This window comes from Pristiophorus japonicus, chromosome 15 (genome assembly GCF_044704955.1).
Source record: "Pristiophorus japonicus isolate sPriJap1 chromosome 15, sPriJap1.hap1, whole genome shotgun sequence".
Classification (NCBI taxonomy): Eukaryota; Metazoa; Chordata; class Chondrichthyes; family Pristiophoridae; genus Pristiophorus; species Pristiophorus japonicus.
Genome location: NC_091991.1, coordinates 179,047,379 through 179,060,777, shown reverse-complemented (window position 1 = coordinate 179,060,777; position 13,399 = coordinate 179,047,379). Strand labels below are relative to the sequence as shown.

Below are 13,399 nucleotides of genomic sequence, written 5' to 3'. Positions count from 1 at the left end.
TGAGAATTTCTCCGGGATATCAACAGTTCTCTGCATTTTCGCCTGATGGTTCGTTATCTATTACTAATGGCCAGTTGTTAAGTCTCAAATAAAGCAATGTGACTGAGTGCTTTAGACTTGAGTAAGTGTGACCTTAGTCTCTTTATTCTGACTCCAGAGTGCTGGCACAGCATGAGAGACCTGCTTATATGCAGTGCTCCCAAGGGATGCTGGGATCCCTTGGGACTCCAACAGATGTGCCCTCTGGTGGCGGTAGAATGCTGGTTACAAGGTGTTGCATACATAACACATAACATCACTCCCCCCCAAAGTCTTTGATACAAATTATTTACAAGTTGAGACGATCCGGGGTCCTATGCTCCCTGGTTGATCATCTGAGTTCAAACTCTGGCATGGGTGAGTTGGTTGGACCCATTGCTGCACTGCAGCGTGGACTGTTGGGAATGGTGGGTTCATCCTCTTAATTGACAGCGAGGTCGATTGCTGGTTGTGTGTGTGTTGGTGGATCGATGATGGTGATGTCTTCTTCAGGTTGTTCCTGGTTGTCGGTGAACCACAGTTTGGTCTGATCCAAATGCTTTCTGCACGTTTGTCCATTCAATAGTTATGACTATAAACAATCTATTCCCCTCCTTGGCCAAGACAGTGCCAGCAACCCATTTAGGATCATGACCGTAATTCAGGACAAACACAGGGTCGTTTACATCAACGTCACACGATACAGCCACACAGTCGTGGTACATGTTTTGCCGGTGACGCTGGTTTTCCACATGATCATTTAGATCCAGGTGGATTAGGTGGAGCCAGGTTTTGTGTGATCTCTTCATTAACAATTCTGCAGGGGGGACCCCAGTGAGCAAGTGGGGTCGCGTCTGGTAGCTGAGTAGAACCCGAGATGAGCGGGTCTGCAAGGAGCCTTCCGTCACGCGTTTCAAACTCTGCTTGATAGTTTGGACTGCCTGTTCCGCTTGACTATTGGATGCAGGCTTAAACGGGGCAGACCTGACATGCTTGACGCCATTGCTGAATTCCGAGCTGGTGAAACACGGTCCATTGTCACTGACAAGGACATTGGGCAAGTCATGGGTGGTGAACAGAGCCCAGAGACTTTCAATGGTGGCAGTGGATGTGCTGGATGACATGATTACGCGTTCAATCCATTTAGAGTAAGCATCCACTGTAACTAAAAACATCTTTCCAACAAAGGGGCCAGCAAAATCTACGTGGATCCTGGACCACGGTTTGGAGGTTCATGACCACAGACTCAATGGAGCCTCCCTTGGTGCATTGCTTAGTTGTGAGCAGGTGTTACACTGGTGTACACATGACTCTAAGTCCGAGGCAATGCCGGGCCACCAGACATGCGACCTGGCGATAGCCTTCATCATGACTATGCCTAGGTGGGTATTGTGTAGGTCGAGTAAAAACGTTTCCCTGCCTTTTTTTGGCAAAACCACACGATTACCCCATAAGAGATAATCCGACTGGATGGACATTTCATCTTTGCGTCGGTGAAACGGCCTAATTTCATCTTGCATTTCCCCGGAAACGGCCGACCAGCTCCCATTGAGGACGCAACTTTTTACAAGTGATAGCACAGGATCCTGGCTGGTCCAGGTCCTGATCTGGTGAGCAGTGACAGGTGACCCCTCGCTCTCAAAAGCATCCATGACCAGAAACAAGTCTGCGGGCTGCGCCATTTCCACCCCGGTAGTGGGCAATGGTAGCCGACTGAGGGCATGAGCACAGTTCTCCGTGCCTGGTCTGTGGCAGATAATCATAGTCATAAGTGGACAATGTTAGTGCCCATCTTTGGATGCGGGATGAAGCATTGGTGTTTATACCTTTGCTTTCTGAAAACAGTGAAATGAGCGGTTTGTGATCGGTTTCAAGCTCAAACCGAAGTCCAAATAGGTATTGGTGCATTTTCTTAACCCCGTATACACATGCTAACGCCTCTTTCTCGACCTTACTGTAGGCTCTTTCAGCCTTAGACAGACTTCTAGATGCGGATGCAACCGGTTGCAATTTGCCCAATACATTGGTTTGCTGTAACACACAGCCGACCCCGTACGAAGATGCATCACAAGCTAGCTCTAATCGTTTATACAGGTCATAGTGTACAAGTAACTTATTAGAACAAAGTAGGTTTCTGGCCTTCTCAAAGGCTGTCACTTGAGATTTACCCCAAACCCTATCGTCACCCTTACATAGCAACATGGTGCAACGGTTCCAGCAAAGTGCTCAACCCGGGTAGAAAGTTACCAAAATAGTTGAGGAGTCCCAGGAACGAACGCAGCTCCGTCACATTCTGTGGTCTGGGTGCGTTCTTGATGGCCTCAGTCTTTGAGTCCGTGGGTCTGATGCCGTCTGCCGCAATCTTTCTCCCCAGAAATTCAACCTCTGGCGCCAGGAAAAAACACTTGGAGCATTTCAGCCTGAGTCCCACTTTGTCTAGTCAACTTAGAACCTCTTCCAGGTTGAGCAGGTGTTCGATGGTGTCACGACTGGTGATCAGGATGTCGTCTTGAAACACAACGGAGCACGGAACCGATTTCAGCAGACTCTCCATGTTCCTCTGGAAAATGGCAGCAGCCGAGCGAATCCCAAAAGGGCATCAGTGGTATATAAACAGTCCTTTGGGCGTGTTGATGCACGTCAATGTTTTCGAAGATTCAGCCAGCTCCTGTGTCATGTAGGCGGAGGTTAGGTCCAACTTGGTGAACGACTTCCCCCCTGCTAGCATTGCGAACAGGTCATCCGCTTTGGGTAGTGGGTACTGGTCCTGTACGAGACTAGGTTGATCGTTCCCTTGTACTCTGCAGATTCTGACCATGCCATTGCTTTTCAACACCGGAACGCTTGGACTGGCCCACTCGTTGAACTCGACTGGCGATATGATTCTCTCTCGTTGAAGTCTGTCCAGTTCGATCTCGACTTTCTCCCTCATCAAATATGGAACCGCTCGAGCCTTGTGATGAACGGCCCTTGCATCGGGGACTAGATGGATCTGCACCATGGCGCCTGTGAAGTTGCCGATGTCTGGTTCAAATAGCGACAGAAACTTGCTCAGCAATTGGGCGCACGAGGCATCATCCACTGAAGACAGCGCTTTGATGCTGTCCCGGTTCCATCGAATCTTTCCCGGCCAGCTTCTGCCGAATAGCGTTGGGCCATCGTCTGGTACAATCCACAGTGATAAGTAATGCACAGCTCCATCGTACAATACCTTCACTGCCGCACTGCCAATGACTGGTATGAGATCTTTGGTGTAGGTCTGAATCGGGCTCAGTTTGGGCCTTTGTGTCTTTTGGCCCACAGTTTCTCAAAAGCCTGCTGGCTCATAATTGATTGACTCGTCCCCGTGTCCAACTCCATTGATCCCGGAATACCGTTCAATTTGACTTTCAACATAATAGAAGGGCTCTTGGTGGTGAAGGTGTGTACACCATACACTTCTTCCTCGGGTTGAGTTGCCTCTCTTGTTTGTTCTGCGTGATCCGTACCGGATCGATCATCCTCTGCCGACTCTGCCCCGTGGTGAGTCTCAGCACGTTTGCACATTCGCTGGAGGTGCCCCATTGTTTCGCAGCCATTGCACACGTAGTGCTTGAATCGACATTGATGGGCCCGATGATTACCCCCGCAGCGCCAACATGGTGCTAATGGATTTGCATTCACTTCCGATGGCGGACTCTGAGTCACCCTAGGTCTTGCAGCTGCAGACGTGTAGGTCCTGCCATGTACAGTTCTGCCTGCTAGCGGCGTTATTTTATGCACAGTGCTTGCCGGTGAGCTTCGATGCTGGGAAGATATCTGTCTGGCATTATCGCTCATGGTTTCTGTGCCTGGCCGAAGGGACCCCGTGCCGGCCGCTTCTATCCCGGGCCGAAAGGACTCCACACCTGCCCACACCAGCTGTTCAGTGTGCTGACAGATTCCGGGACGTCGAACCAGCTGAAGGGATTCCAAGGCCAGCGTTCAACCCAATGTCTTATACTTCCAACCAACTTTTAATTAATTTTGAAACTTTTAATCAACTTGTAAACTTATTAAACAATTTGGGAGAACTTTTAAAACTTACATTTTAGACTCTCAATCAAAATACTTTTAAATATCAATTATTAATCTACATCTTTGACTTTTTAACAACTTTTAGAAACTTTTTAACAAATTGGGAATCTTTATCAATTTCTAACTTTTAAAATAACTTTTGAAGTCACCTTACTAAAGCCTGCCCCCCAACCGAGCCTCGGGCCATCTACCATCAATGGCGCTACTCGGCGCAGAGCTTGCGGCCAACACTTCGCTGTAGGAAATTCGGCTTATCGAGCTGTGCCTGGAGTCCAGTTGTCTTGGACGCCCCCCTTGCCACTGGACCGAGCCCTTGCTCAGCTAAGCCCGTGTAGTTGCCGGTGTGCAGCGGCCACCCCACGTTAAAAGAACTCACGCACAGGCACCTTCCACTCCGTCAGTATGAAGTTCAGGACCTGGAACGTCAGGACTCTCATGGACAATCCCAACAGCAACAGGCTGGAATGTCGCACTGCGATAGTTGCCCGGCAACTCAGACGTTTTGACATCGACATCGCCGCCCTAAGCGAGACCCGGCGGGCAGGGGAAGGCCAGTTGAAGGAACATGGTGGGGGTTACACCACCTTCTGGAAAGGGAAACCAGAGGCAGAACGCCGCCTTCATGGAGTTGGCTTTGCCGTCAAGAATGAGCTGGTCGACCGCCTCAAAGACTCCCCCTGTGGGGTTAACGAAGGCCTCATGACTCTCTATCACTCTATCTTGGAACCAATGTGCCACAGTCATCAGTGCGTATGCCCCTACACTCGATGCAACGGATGAGGCTAAAGAAGGATTTTATTCCAACCTCGAGACATCCTTGTGACAAATTGATCCTCCTCTGTGATTTTAATGCCAGGGTTGGCAAAGACACAGCCCTCTGGAGAGACGTGATTGGCAAAGAGGGGCTAGGGAATGCCAACTGCAGCGGTACCCTACTCCTGACAAAATGTCTCGAACATGAACTCCTCATCACCAACACCCTGTTCCGCCAGAGGGACAAATACAAGGCATCATGGCAACACCCTCGCTCCAAACACTGGCACCTGCTCGACTACATCATCGTCCGAGCCAGGGATCGCAAGGATGTGCGCATCACCCGCGCCATGACAGGAGCTGACGACTGCTGGACGGACCATCGCCTAATCCAATCCATCATCAACATTAACATAGCCCCAAAGCAGAGGGGACAGCAGAAGCAGTTCCACAAAAAAGTTAATGCCGGGGCACTTAGAGACCCAGCTAAGAGAGCCCTATACAGCCAGCGCCCCACAGCCAATCTGGCATGCCTTAATGATCCTGAGATGCAGAATGCCCACAGAGCTTGGTCTGCCCTCCAGGCCTCTATAACCAGTGCCTGTGAAGAGACACTTGGTCATTCAGCCAGAAGGCATCAGGATTGGTTTGATGAAAATGATCAGGAGATTGAAGAACTAATAGATCGCAAGCGCAAAGCATTTCTGAGCCTCAAGCAACAACCCAATTCGGGAGCAGCAAAACAACATTACAGACAGCTCAAGGGTCAGGTCCAACAAAAAATCCGGGACCTAAAGAACAGGTGGTAGATGGAGAAAGCACAGGAGATACAACAACTGGCCGACAGCCATGATATGTGAGGATTCTTCATTGCAGTCAAGGCCACCTACGGTCCAAACTCCCAAGGCCCCACCTCACTCCTGGCCAAGAACGGGGAAACACTCATCAAGGACACCGAGGCTGTCAGGGCCTGATGGAAGGAGCACTTTGAAGATCTCCTCAATCGAGACTCTGCCTTTGACTCGAGTGTTCTCGACTCCATCCCGCAGCATGCGACCCACCACCACCTCAGTGAAACTCCAACGTTACACGAGGTAGGCAAAGTCATAAAACAGCTCAAGAACAACAAGGCTACGGGTACGGATGGAATCCCTGCTGAGGCACTAAAGTATGGCGGAGAGGCACTGTTGGCATGGATACATGACATCTCTCTCATCTGGAGGGAGGAGAGCATGCTGGGAGATCTCAGAGATGCAGTGATTGTGACCATCTTTAAAAAGGGGACTGTGGCAACTACAGGGGAATCTCCCTGCTATCAGCCACTGGGAAAGCTGTCGCTCGAGTTCTCCTCAATCGTCTTCTCCCTGTGGCCGAGGAGTTCCTCCCGGAGTCACAGTGCGGATTTCATCCCCTACGGGGCACAACAGACATGATCTTTGCAGCTGCAGCAAAAATGCAGGGAGCAGCGCCAGCCCTTATACACGGCCTTCTTCGACCTTACAAAGGCCTTTGACACTGTCAGCCGCGAGGGTCTATGGAGCGTCCTCCTCCGTTTCAGATGCCCCCAAGAGTTTGTCAACATCCTCCGTCTGCTCCACGACGACATGCAAACCGTGATCCTGACCAACGGATCCATTACAGACCCAATCCACGTCCGGACCAGGGTCAAACAGGGCTGCGTCATCGCCCCAACCCTCTTCTCAATCTTCCTCGCCGCCATGCTCCACCTCACAGTCAACAAGCTCCCCGCTGGAATGGAACTAAACTACAGAACCAGTGGGAATCTGATCAACCTTCGCTGTCTCCAGGCCAGGTCCAAGATCACCCCAACCTCTGTCGTTGAGCTACAGTACGCGGATGACGCCTGCGTCTGCGCACATTCTGAGGCTGAACTCCAGGATATAGTCAGTGTATTCACTGAGACATATGAAAGCATGGGCCTTACACTTAACATCCGTAAGATAAAGGTCCTCCACCAGCCTGTCCTCGCCGCACTGCACTGTCCTCCGATCATCAAGATTCACAACGCGGCCCTCGACAATGTGGACCATTTCCCATACCTCGGGAGCCTCTTATCAACAAAGGCAGACATTGATGAGGCGATTCAACATCGCCTCCTGTGAGCCAGTGCAGATTTTGGCCATCTGAGGAAAAGAGTGTTTGAAGACGAGGCCCTCAAATCTACCACCAAGCTCATGGTCGACAGGGCTGTAGTAATGCCCGCCCTCCTGTATGGAACTGAGGCATGGACAATTTCTCGGCAAGATCCTGCAAATCCCCTGGGAGAACAGGCACACCAACATCAGTGTCCTCGACCAGGCCAACATCCCCAGTATTGAAGCACTGACCACACTTGATTAGCTTCGCTGGGCAGGCCGCATAGTTCACATGCCAGATATGAGACTCCCTAAGCAAATGCTTTATGCGGAGCTCCTTCATGGTAAACGAGCCAAAGGAGGACAGCGGAAACGTTACAAGGACACCCTCAAAGCCTCCCTGGTAAAGTGCGACATCACCACTGACACCTGGGAGACCCTTGCTGCAGACCGCCCGAGGTGGAGAAAGTCCATCCGAGAGGGCGTTGAGCTCTTCGAGTCTCAACGCAAAGAGCATGAAGAGGCCAAGCGCAGGCAGCGGAAGGAGCGTGCGGCAAACCAGCCCCACCCACCCCTTCCCTCGACGAATGTCTGTCCCACCTGTAACAGGGTTTGTGGCTCTCGTATCGGACTGTTCAGCTAAAGAACTCACTTTGGGAGTGGAAGCAAGTCTTCCTCGATTCCGAGGGACTGCCTATGATGATGATGAATGCCTGGGCTATCGTGATAGCCTTGCTCAGGTCTAGGGATTCGGCAGACAACAGCTTGCAAAGAATTACCTCGTGGCCGATGCCAAGCACAAAAAGTCCCGTAGCATTTCCCCCAAAAATCCAGCAAATTTGCATGTTCCCGCAAGTCTCAGGTCGGCGACATAACTCGCCATGTCATGGCCCTCGGAGCAGTGGTGCGTTTGGAAGCGATACCTGGCTATAAAGACGCTCTCCTTCGGCTTGAGGTGTTCCCGAACCAGCGTACACAACTCTGTATATGTCTTCTCCGTTGGTTTCTCTGGTGTTAGCAGATTCTTGATGAGGCTGTATATTGTGGACCCACACACGGTGAGGAGAATCGCCCTGCGCTTGATCGCTGTATCGTCCCCAACCAGCTCGTTGGCCATGAAGTACTGGTCGAGATACTCAATGAAGGCTTTCCAATCATCACCCTCTACAAATCTCCCTAAAATACCAACGGCAGCCATGACCGCGTGAAAGTTCGGAATCTGTTACTCGTCACCAATTGTTAGGTATGGAAGAACTCCACAAGACTGAGTGCTGTGAGCTAAAACTGATGTGACCTTAGTCTCTTTAATACAACTCCAGAGTGCCCAAGCAGCATGGCAGACAACCTTTTATACTCCTTTGCACGAGGTGTGCAGGTGACCCTTGGGCCTCCAACAGTTGCGCCCTCTGGTGGCAAGTCTTACACAGTTACAATGTTTACATACATAACAGTTACGAAGCCAGGGCGGGTAGATGGAGTTAAGATAACGATTAGCCATGATCTCATTGAATGGCAGAACAGTTTCGAGGGGCTGAATGGCCTCCCCCAGATGCTACGTTTCTATTAGAAGTGTTGCGATCAGAACCTTGATCAAAAAGTAAGGATTTGAAACAGTGTGCAGAAACAAAGAATCATTTGTAAGCTTGGTAATTAATAGATGGGAAGACACATCAAAAAGCAAGAAATGTTCAGGCAACATTTTATTTAGGTGAGGGAGCACAGTCTAACAGCACTGGAATCTGCTGATGAAGTGATCCTGAGAGGTACTTAGACAAAGAAAAATATCGATAAAGAGCAAGTTTATCCAAGGTCATATTTGATACAAATAGATTAGATGTGTTACTTGTACATAATCATTGTGGTACAAGAGATGCAAGTGCAGAATGGACTGCTGAATTTACCTATTGAGGATACAGCAAGCAGAGTTTCGACCTAAACTGTATCATCTTTATCACCTGACAGAGTAAAGATCGAGAGAGTGATTTAAAATCAAATCCATCACCAAGTGAAATTGCTGAAGTAAGAAGATTTAATCGAGGCTTTCTGCTGCCAATCCCTGGTGGATCTGGGACAGGCAGCAGCAGGATGATACACAGAGACTCAGTCCGCCGTTTCTCCTGGGGCAAGCTCTGTAACCAATACCCCTCCCCACCTCCCACCCATATCTGGGTGAATGTACAATAACAACATTCAAATGGGCTTCCATTTGACACGAGGCATCCAGCAATTTAATGAGCGATGAATAAAGAGGGAGCAATATTATTGGTAGCCAAGGCGTGTGCAAATGGTCAGGGGCGGGGGTTTAAAACTCATTTTTGATTAAAAAAATTGACAATTAGCAGACAGCATGGAAGTGACTGTATCCCAACACTGCCGTAATCCCCCCGAGGTCAACCGTCACAAAACTCAAGTGTGCAGGTAACCCCAAGGCCAAAATGTCGTTCAGGGTCAGGGGGGAATCTCCCCCCCCCCTGCCACCCCCCCCCCCCCCCCCCAAGGGGTGCAGCCCAATCAACGAGGGGTGGGGAGAAACCCAGGCTAAAATAACCAGAAATACTTGAGAAATGTTAAAAATTTGAGGATTGTATATGGGCAGTTAGTAGTTGGAGGAATGACAGAGATTATTCACAAGATATCGTTTTATAATATTACAGGATTACTGATAATATTTACAAATGAAGAGTGAGTGAATCATTTAAATGTAAATGAATTTTGATCTTTATTGGTTTTAAAGTAAGGAAGATGCAATGAGTAAGAGGATTTTGAGTTGTTGCCCTTGATGTCAGTAATGCTATGGATCAATGATCTGATTAGATCCTGACTGCACAAGTCAATCAGGATGGAGTTTCCAAGCTAGCAATGAAGTGCTGTGTGTATAATTGTTTCAGTTCCAAAATAAATGTACTTTTCCTCATATTCTGGATTATTATTAGGTACTCTAACAACAAAATTAATGATGGTCAGAGCTCCCCCTCAATTTCCCTGACTAAATGACCACCACATTTGCCTACATACCAACAATAGAAACTGTGGGCTCAAGTTTTGGCCTGAGTTGCTCCTATTTTTTTGGAGCAACTAGTTTAGAATGGAGCATCTTAGAAATTGCAATTCTCGGCATTTAGTTTGCTCCAGTTCTAGCGAGTTAGAATAGTTTCATTTTAGAACAGATTTTTTTTTCAAAAGGGGGCGTGTCCAGCCACTTCCGCCTGTTTTGCAAGTTTAGGCAGCGAAAACGTACTCCAAACTAACTTAGAATGGAGTAAGTGTAGATTTTTGTACGCTCAGAAAAACCTTGCCTACACTTATAAATCAGGCGTGGGGAATGAGAGATGGAGGGGGGGTTTACAAACATTAAACACTTCACTTTTACAAATAAAGAACCATCATCAATAATAAATGATAAATAAATCAATAAATCAATCAATAAATCAATCAAAAAAAATTAAAAAATTAAAAATAAATAAAAAAATCAATCAATCAATAAAAAATTAAGTTTCTACTCATCTACTGCAGCATCGGGAGCCCACCAACAGCTCCCCGCCCTCACCCCCTCAGTGTCTCTCTCTCTGTCTCTGTCAATGTCTCTCTGTCTCTGTCAGTGTCTTTGTGTTTCCGAGAGGGGGGGAGGGGGGAGAGGAGGGAGAGGAGGGGGGGGAGGGAGGGAGGGGGAGAGGAGGGGGGTGAGGAGGAGGGGAAGAGGAGAGGGTGGAGAGGAGAGGGTGGAGAGGGGGGGGAGGGAGGGGAGAGGAGGAGGAGGGGGGAGAGAGAAGGGAGGAGGGGGGAGGGGATCAGCGAGGGGGAGAGGCTGAACGGGAGGGAGGGAAGGGGGGGAGGAGAGAGCTGAACGGGAGGGAGACCTGAGTCCCGATCTTTGCCCTGTGAGCCCATTCGGCCAGGGCTAGGGTCGGGCCCCTCCCACGCAGCCTCGGGGGCGAGGAACTACTGCACATGCGCACACACTCTAGCGCGCATGTGCAGAGGTCCCAGCCCTGTTTTCAGTGCCGGGACCTGTCTCCGCCCCCGCCCCCTCCTTGTGCTGCACCATGCCGAGCACGAAGACGTCCTGAGGAGACCGGAGAATCACAAGGTAAGTTTGCGGCGCCTTTTCTATTCCAGAAACTCGCCACACCTTCTGGAGATGCGCCGTTTTTCCAGAGGGCGGAAACGTGGGCCCTGTAATTCAAAGTCATTCACTATATGTCAGCTTGATCTTTCTGACAGACATGATATAAATACAATTCTTTCTCCTCCTACCTCCCTTGCTGCGTGAAGGCACCGAAAGGCTACCAGTGATAAGAAGCATTAGTTATGAGAACAGGCTGGGACTATCTCCATTGGAGCAGAGAAGGCTAGCGGAATGTAAGAGGAAGGAAAGGCTGAGCAAGATAAGAAGGCCCAGTGTTTTGAGAATCTGGGAAACAACTAAAGTAGGTGAGAATATGATGTCTTGATTTTGACACAATTACAAGCCAAAAAGAGGAACAATATGCAGGATGGTGTATTAAAACTTTTGGTCAGAAAGACAAAAGAGGATCCTGTTGCTTATGGTCAGACAGTAATTGTACTTTTGGACTGAACCTTCTTCTTCCCAGCCAGCTCAGTATTTTCCTACCTGCCGACAATCATGAGCTCCCACTCAGAGCAGTGAGGTCGGACGTGGTGCCAGACGTCCATTGTAAATATCGTACTCGCACTGTTGAAAATTGAAGTGAGGGAGGACATGAGGGCAGCGATCATTACTGACATCATCAGGCCTCGCAGTCCTGCAGTGGAACAGAGAAAACAAGAATGGGGTCAAACTGAGCTTTGTACTAAAAGCTGCATCATAGCAGGGGTTGATACGCAAGGTCGCAGGCATAGTGCCAGGATAGTGGAGCACCATGGCATCCTGTGACGCAACACACAACCACACCTTCTCTGCCTCTGTCTACTTCATCCCATGGGAATCCAGCTTACCCATTCTTAGCTTGTAACCCTCCTTTCCTGCAGATCCAACACAGTGACAGGACAGGAAGAGGGTGATGAAGAGAAGGAGAGGGGAACATCTTCCTTGTGGACTAAGAGAATGATGCTGCCAAAGAGTGTGATGATGAAGAAGGAGAGGATATGAAGGTCAAGCCCCCCTCATGAGTTCCTGGACCAAGATCCTCTGCTACAGCCCTTTCACTTCCACACACCAGTTGAGACACTTTCACCAGGGAGAGACTTAGATAGTGTTAGTAAGGATGTTCCCAGATTAACTTGCGCATTTTGCATGGCACATTATGCTGATGATGGTTTTAACTGAAGGACCTGTTGAGATCCAGCAGCTTCAATAAATGCTGGGTCCACTTGCATGGCTTGATGGGAAGAGCAGGACACAAGGTGGGTCCTTGGATCAAGAGAAAGAGCGCAGTGACAAGAGACCATTTCTAGAGATAACTCCTTTTTAGGATGATCCCAGATTAATTCTTCACTCAGACAGTGGTGAGAATGGAAATCGCTACTACATTGGAGTGTTTGAGGCATACAGCATCAATGCGTTTAAGGAGAAGTTAGCTAAGTACATGAGGGAGAAAGGAATAGAAGGACATGCTGATAGGGGGAGATGAAGTAAAGATAAGTGAGAGGAGGCTTGTGTGGAGTGTAAAGACTGGCATAGGCGGGTTTCTGTGCTGTACAATCTATGTCATTGGATAGCTTGTACCTCCTGGCAGCAAGTCCATTACCAGCTTCGGGTAGGCGATATCCGAACAACCAACTGGGTTCCCACAAATTCCACGACAGGTATCCGCATCAGCACAGGCCACCTCATCTAAAACAACAATGATGATGATAGAGATAAAAGTTTTGAGAGTTTCAGGAAGATGCCACTCCGTGAAATTCTGACATTGCCCAAAAGTGCAGACACCTCCTTATACTTACCCACAAACAGCACTCGGCTGATCATGCCTGGAAGCACCATTATGAAAAGAGGCAAGACTTTCAAGTAGGCAGCGAGCAAGGAGCCACCTTTGGCATGAAGTAGTGACCTGGCAGAGAGTGACCTCTGGACAATGACCTGAAGTTTGACACAACATAACAGGATCATTGAACATAAAAACAGCAAATGGTGAAATCTGAAATTCAGACAGAAAATTCAGTCAACAGTAAAGGTGTGTTTTTTTACCCTTCATCGGAACACTGGTATCACTTCTTCAGACACCAATTTAGCCCTGATTTTAAGATCATTTTACTTCAAAGCAATCCAAACATAATGGCCCATGAAATTATAATCAGTAGTAACAGAGTAATGAGAGGCAGATGGAGCGAGAAGCTGACACAATGACCCGAGATATTAGTCTGGGCCCATTTTCAAAAAACGGGCACAACGCACACCAATTTCTACCCCCAGCTAGTTTGTGCTGATAGAAGATTAAAAAAGAGTGAATTCTAGGCCTCGCTACCAACTGAGTCAATCATACACACAAGCATGGAAGTGGTGATGTGATAAGTTA

General features: G+C 48.7%; 1 protein-coding gene across 1 annotated transcript in view; it reads right to left on the bottom strand.

The window, feature by feature from the left end:
- The window catches only part of slc5a11 (solute carrier family 5 member 11), a 64,041-nt gene that overhangs the window by 34,560 nt on the left and 16,082 nt on the right, over positions 1 to 13,399 (bottom strand). The window contains exons 8-10 of the mRNA XM_070900022.1: positions 12,828 to 12,963; positions 12,610 to 12,717; positions 11,536 to 11,686 (exon numbers count right to left, since the gene is read on the bottom strand). Coding sequence (XP_070756123.1) covers positions 11,536 to 11,686; positions 12,610 to 12,717; positions 12,828 to 12,963 — 395 coding nt within the window. The remainder of the gene's footprint in view (positions 1 to 11,535; positions 11,687 to 12,609; positions 12,718 to 12,827; positions 12,964 to 13,399) is intronic.